We start from the raw sequence: 7268 nt of genomic DNA, 5'->3' as shown, positions 1-7268 counted from the left end.
ATATATTTTTAAAAAAGCACAACGTGTGCTCACAGCATCAGGGGCTCAAAGGGCCCCACCTGCCTGTCTCATGTGATCCCCTCACGACCCTCCCAACTATCCCCAAGTTGGGGCGACTTAGATACTACAGGAGGCAAAGCAGCTGCAGCTTCCGGAAACCAGGGCAAATCCCCAAAGCACAAACAAATGCTCTCAGCCATGAGGTCACTGTTTACAGCGCTGGGGCCCGGCTCCTGCCAAATGCAACTGGCAGCCTCCAGGCCACAGCCAGCTCGCTCATCAGTCCCTTGGCTCCTAAGCCTAAGGCTTTAAGGCATCTCTGTCACACTGAATCCTCAGGGCAGGAGCTGAGAGCCCTCACTGAGGAACACCCCATGTCCAGGCAGCATCTGGACTCAGTGTGGCTACATGCTCCCAAGAACCCAGGGAGGGTGGGAATGTCATCCCCATTGTACAGATGAGAAAACTGAGGCACAAAAAGAGAAAGTAACCTGCTCGAGTCACCCAGGAAGTAAACCCAAAGCCAAAACTTTTTCTCCAGCAACGGCTTCTAAGAAATGTTTTACTGGTGTGTTCTGGGGCCCCCTACAAGGGTCTCTTCAGGTGGGAATTTTCATCCCTGATTCCTGGAACCTGATACCCTTCCACAGGATCCCAGCCCCTGAGGCTGGGGCCTGGGAATCTGCATGGTAAACAAACCTCCAGGCTATACTTATCCATCTAGGGAGGCTGAGATTCCACCCACTTCCTCACCCTGGCCCAGCCACTCATCCTACTTTTAAGTTTTTCTCCTGAACAATAACAGTAACACCCCAACCAACATTTACTTATTTGCTGGGGGAGCATCCCGAGCGGGCCCCTGTGCTCAGCATGCTCTTTACTTACACTATTTCATCTTATCCTCACAAAAGTCTCTCCAGGTAGAGACTTGCTGCACCCCCATTTTCCACATGGGGAAACTGAGGCTCAGGCTGCAAAGCAGCTCTCCCAAAGCCACAGGGCAAGCGAGTGGCAGAGCAGGTTTCTGTCCCCACCTCTGCCCTCCTCATGATGGACAACATTCCAGCTGAGATTCTGTGGGTCCTGCCAACTGTGAGAACCAGCAAAGAGTGAGAGAGCCTGGGGGGGCAGGGGGAGAGGGAGGACCAAGGCCTGAGGTTTCTTTCACAGCACCCACACCAATAATCCACCTGCTTGCTACAACCACTGGAGCTGCTAAAGCCCTGAAAATTCAGCTGCTCTAACCCCACCATTTAAGAGAAGAGGAAACTGAGACCCCAAGAAGTGGCCCCATGCCAGTCTGCTCTTGCTGGCTGAGAAATCAGAGGGTCCCTTCCAGACAGCAAGCAGTCCTTTCCACACTTAGGTCCATCAAGTCCTCCCAGGCGATACCAGGGAAGTCAGCATTCTGAGAACCTCCGAGAAACGCCCCAGAACGTCCCCAGCACATGGGACTGAGGGAGGCAGCCAGAGCTGTCCAGTCCAGGCCGGCATGGATGAGCTCAGCGCCCCAGCTGCAGGCTCAGGGAGAGGAGGGAGGGAAGGGGCAAGCCGACTGCTGATTGGCTGGTTCAAATCCCAACAGAAGGGGCCTGCTCCCCCCGCCCAGACTCCAGGGGCCTCCCCGCTCACACTCTGCACACACACCAGCTGCTCCCGGCTCCTCCCATGGAGGCACCAGCCACCCAGCCAGTCCGCTCTCAGCTCCAGCCTTCCTCCACGCCTTCCTCGTCTAAGGCTGACTTTTCTGGGCCTCTGCCTGAAAGCCCCAACTACCTGGACCCAAACCCAGATTCCTCTAAGCCTCTAGGGCTCTCCTTCACCCGCCACCCTCTCAATCCGGTGCTGGGAATTTGAATATTTCTGTAACCATTTATCCCAGATGCTGTCTTCTCACATAGTGAGGAGCACTTCGTTTCTTGATTTTTTAAAAAGTATTTGTATTTAGTTGTTTGGCAGCTCTCGGTCTCAGTTGCGGCACGCGGGATCTTCGATCTTTGTTGCAGTCTGCCAGATGTTCAGTTGTGGCATGTGGGATTGAACCCAGGCCCCCAGCTTTGGGAGTGCAGAGTCTTAGCCACTGGGCCATCAGGGAGGTCCCTGTGCACTTTGGACTTGGAGATATAACCTTTCTGAGCTCTGTTTCGTCATCAGCAGACCTGATGCAGCTGGCACATGCAAGACAACAGGAGACGAAAAGTCCAGGGTGGGGTTGGTGTTCACTCTTCACCCGCTTACAGGTGCCCTCTTCCTCCAACACTCTTTTTTGTGCCTCAAGCCTTGGCTCAGAGGTCCCCCTGCAGGAAGACCCCATAGGCCCCCAGGCTGTGCGAGATGCCCTCACCCCCAGCTCCTACATCCCTGGATGACGCTGGGCTGAGTGCTGAGAGCTGGGTGTTGGGCTAGGTCCCCCAGATTTCTCAGTCCCCAGACCTGGGCTCACACAGACAGGTAAGGCAGACTCCTCCCCCCGCCAGACTGCAGGCCATCCTTCGGCTCCCTGAAGCCGAGGACAGTGAGGTCAGGCAGCCAGCATGGGAGGCTGATGAGTCTGCACTCTGCCAGCTACACAGCGGGTCCCGTGACCTTGGAGAGGTATTTCCTTTCCCTGAGCCTCACTTTCCTCACCCAGAAAAATGGGAATAATAATAGTAGCTAACATTTTTCAGTGTTTACAGTGACCTCTTACCTACCTGATCTCATCTCATCTCATAAAGCCCTGTGAGGCATGGGCTGCTGTTACACCCATTTTACAGATGAGGAAACTGAAACACAGGTGACTTGCTCAAAACCATAAAATTAGGGCATATTGGGGCCAAGATATAAACCAGCCTTATCCAACTCCAGACCTTCACTACTCTCCTTCAGCACAAGAAAGAAAACTTCCACGGAACTGCGCAGAGACAACACGGAGCCCAGCATCAGGTGTGTGGCTGCGACTCACACGGCAGCTGTTGCTGGGAGGATTCATATTGATGGCCTATCAGTTCATCAGGGATCCCCATTTACAGACGAGGATGCTGACATGCAAAGAGATGATGGGACTTGCCCAAGGGACACACAAGGAGTGAACTGACCAGGGCCCACTCAGGCTCAGGAGCCTCCCCACCACCCCACCCAGCAGGGGCGCCTCTGAGGACTGGGGAGGGGGCCCAGGCTCACCTTGACGTCCTGCTCCAGGCCACGGATGAGCTCGCCATCCACCTGGCCGGTCTGGGCAGCGCGGAGGCTGCGGCGCTCGGCTTTGCGCAACCGGTACTGCAGGATGCGACAGGTCTTGCTGGCCTGGTCCAGCTGCTGCCGCAGCTCCTGCAGCTGATACACATCCTCTTCCATATAGACGTCCCGCATCTCCAGCATCTCTGCCCGCAGCTCCTCGATCTCATCCTGCAGAGGGGAGGACAGGTCAGGTCGCTGGGCCCTGTGGCAGTGGCCAGAGTGCTTGAGCACAAGCCATACCCAACACTGTCCTAGGCACCCCTCGGGGGAGGAGGGTCTGAGAGTGGTAGGCTGCACAATGCAACCCCTCAAGTGCCCACATCCTAATTCCCAGAATCTGAATATGTCACCTTACATGGCAAAGGGACTGTACAGATATAATTAAAATAAGGATCTTGAGATTGGGAGATTATCGTGGATTTTCTGGGTGGATCCAATGTAATCATAAACATCCATATAAGAGGGAGGTAAGGGACTTCCCTGGTAGTCCAGTGGCTAAGACTCCACGCTCGCAATGCAGGGGGGCCAGGTCTGATCCCTGGTCAAGGAGTTAGATCCCACATGCCTCAACTAAGAGTTTGCGTCCCACAACCAAAAAAAAGATCCTGCATGCTGCAATGACGACTGAAGAACCCGCGTGCCTCAACTAAGATCGGGAGCAGCCAAATAACTACATAAAAAGTAAAAGAAAGAAAAAGAGGGAGGCAAAGCGATCAGAGCAGGAGGAGGTGATGTGGCAGAGGCTGGGGTGATGTACGCTGAAGGTGGAGAAAGGGCCGAGGGCCAGCGGAGGCAGGCAGCCTCTAGAAGCAGGAACAGGGGATGGACTCTCGCCAGAGCCTTTACAGGGATGGAGTCCTGCCAACACCTTGGTTTTTAGACTTCTGATCTTCAGAATTGTAAAATGATAATCCGAGATTGCTGCAAACCACTAAAGTTCTGGTAATTTCTTATAGCAGCAAGAGGAAACTAATACACTGGGGAAGCAGAAAAGAGCTCATTCAACAAACATTTATGGGCACCAACTGCATATCAGGCCCTGTGCAAGCAGGGGAGTGGGGAAGGAACATGGCAACCAAGACGAACGTGGCCCTTTCTGTATCGTCTGTGTGGAGACCCAAGTCTCACTGGCTAGACACACTGTAAATGGACAGATTAAAAAACCCCTCAGATACTGTTAAGAGTTATGAAGATAAAAAGCCAAAAACAAAACACGTGGGTAAGATGATAGACTGATGGGGGAACGTGCTATGTTAGAGGACATGGCTGGGGAGGCCACCCCTAAAGGGACATTTGAGCTGAGGCAGAAGGAACACCCATGAGACAGAGGGGTGGGGGGAGTGTGTGCAAAGGCCCTGAGGCAGGAAAGAGCTCAGTGTATCAGGATACAGCAAAGTGGCCAGGGAAGCTACAGGGGTAAGGTGAGGCTGGGGAGACTGACAACGGTCAGCCATCCAAGGCTTTGAAGGGCTGAATAAAAAATCTGAGTCTGGGACTTCCCTGGCGGTCCAGTGGTTAAGAACCTGCTTGCCAATGCAGAGGACAGAGGTTTGATCCCTGGTCTGGGAAGATTCCATGTGTCGTGGGGCAACTAAGCCCATGGGTCACAACTACCGAACACCCTGTGCTGTAACAGGAGAAGCCCACGAGAAGCCCGTGCACTGCAACTGGAGAGGAAAGTCTGTGCATAACAACGAAGACCCAGCAGAACCAAAAAAATAAAAAATAAAAGAATCTGAGCTTGGGTTTTAAGTGGAGGGGGTTGGGTTGAGGAGGGTGACCTCACTTCCTCAAGGCAGCTCCTGACCACCTCTGTCATCAGTTCCCAGATGTCCTTCACTTCCCCTTTGTCCACATAAACCCATCAGTAATACTTCATTTAATAGTTTATCTCCCAGAGACATTATGAGTGCCAGGGGCAGGGGCAGGGAGCTTCTCCATGTCTATCTCACTCCCTGCTGAATCCCCCACACCCAGCATAGGGCCCAACATTCTGAGTGCATGGTGGCAGGTCTGGTTAGGCAAACAACCATAAGGAGACACACCAACCTGCAGCAATCACTAGACAAAGTGTAGCAGTGGGGAGACCCGGGAGAAGAAACCAATGATCACTAGGTCTAATAGCAGATGTGAAAACTGAATCACAAATAAAAGGATCTACCTTTCGTATGACTGAACGCATTAAATAAGACTGTTCACTAAAAAGAGAAACTGAACTGCTATATATAAAATAGATAACTAATCTGTGGAGGAGGAAGTGGGCCAGTCAATGATCACATCAGTTAAAGAAATGAGGAAGTGAGGGGTCCACACGCACTTCAGCTGGCAAGATTAAGGAAGCATAACGGAAACGGCACTCAGGAAGTGTGGGCCAGTTGGCTAAATCCAAGCTAAACCAGCCTCCAGATGGGCCTGTGTTCAAATCCTCACCATACCATTTATAGAACATGTTTATGAGGAGGATGTGGGGGTCTGAGTGGATCCCAAGCTCAGGAGGAGCCAAAGGGAAGTGCAGGGCATGCACAACTAATGATGCTCGGCTACATTAAAAGACGTATGACATTTAGGGATTTCCCTGGTGGTCCAGTGGGTTAAGAATCCTCCTTGCAATGCAGAGGATGTGGGTTCAACCCCTGGTCAGGGAACTAGGATCTCTGAGGAGCAACTAAGCCCATGTGCCATAACTACTGAGCCTGCACACTCTGGAGCCCGTGTGCCACAACGAGAGAGTCCATGCACCACGACGAAACATCCCACATGACTCGACGAAGATCCCACGTGCTGCAATGAAAAGGCCATTCAGCAAATAAATAAATATTAAAGATAAGTGAAATTTTTTAAAAAAGATGTGTGACATTTAGTTCATAAGAGGTGACACCCCTCATCACAGGACCACACCCACTGCACTGAAGTCAATTTTGCAGGACCATTTAAAAAATAACCTTTTAAATAACTGATTTTTCTACTGATGAAAGTAAATGATGACCATAGAAATAGTTTAGAAAATATAGCGGATACAAATCACTCAAAATTCTTCCACCTGGTCCTGAATCAAGTGCTTCTCAAAGTGTGGTCCCTGGACCAGCAGTGTGGGCTACATCGGGGAACTGTGAAATTCTTACACCCTCACCAAGACCAACTGAATCAGAAACCCTGGAAATGGGGGGCCCTGAGTGACTCTAAGGCAGGGTGTTTCCTTACAGTCTTTTTCCCTAAATGGGCAAGAGTCCTGTGTCTCAGCACACAAGCTCCCCCAGCCCAGGGCCTGGCACAGAGCAGGGTCTCAGTAAGCATCTATTGAAGAAGTGAATGAATGAATGAATGAATGATCTTTCTCACACGAGCAGCTGCCTCTCCGGGCCCACCCTTCACCACGGTCCATTTCTGAAAATGCAGGATGTTGCATTTGTGCCAGCTCCATCTCTCCGTGGCAGCCAAGGGGGGCCCAGGGCCCTTGGGGGTTTGTCCCAGCTGGGCAGAATGCAGTCAGCCCCTCCTGGCACGGTCCACAGGAGAGGCTGAGTCCACAAAGGCTGGCTTGTGGGCCGCATGGCTGGGTCTGCTGGGATGTGGGCAGCAGAAGCTGGTGAAGGCGGGACATAGGCCGGGTTAAGCTTTCGGGGTCTGAGGTGGGGGCTGGGAAAGAGGCTTCTGGGACACGAGGAGCGGGCAAAGAGCAGAACTCTGCTTTCCTCCAAGGTTCTTAGACCTCACCGAGCCTCTCCACCTCCCAGGACTCCTGCATCCAGGGGCTATCTGATCCAATGGAGGGAGCTGGTAGGGAATTGCCAGAGGAGTGGGGGGCTCAGCCTTCCCTTCAAAGACCTCTCAGTGACCCAGTTGAGCCCCTCACCCCAAAAGCACCGAAGTGGGGAGAGAGGGGCCAAACTCCACTGGACTCTGCCAGCCCTGTGGCTACTCAGTAAGGTTGTCACAGACCACCCCCCACCCCGTATCAGTGGGGAAACCCAAACCTCATCCCCCACGGCAGACAGAAAACGGCCACACTGCCCAAAGGTGCCCACCTCGGAGCCTGGGGGCCCCTGATT

At 52.7% G+C, this 7268-nt stretch overlaps 1 protein-coding gene across 1 annotated transcript in view; it reads right to left on the bottom strand.

The window, feature by feature from the left end:
- SOGA1 (suppressor of glucose, autophagy associated 1) overlaps positions 1-7268 on the bottom strand; it is a 69092-nt gene that overhangs the window by 43383 nt on the left and 18441 nt on the right. Inside the window, exon 2 of the mRNA XM_010829245.1 lies at positions 3163-3387. Within this exon, the coding sequence (XP_010827547.1) occupies positions 3163-3387 (225 nt within the window). The remainder of the gene's footprint in view (positions 1-3162; positions 3388-7268) is intronic.

Source organism: Bison bison, unplaced genomic scaffold, assembly GCF_000754665.1.
Source record: "Bison bison bison isolate TAMUID 2011002044 unplaced genomic scaffold, Bison_UMD1.0 scf7180017864500, whole genome shotgun sequence".
In the NCBI taxonomy this organism is placed as follows: Eukaryota; Metazoa; Chordata; class Mammalia; order Artiodactyla; family Bovidae; genus Bison; species Bison bison.
This window is presented reverse-complemented; position numbering and strand designations above follow the sequence as displayed.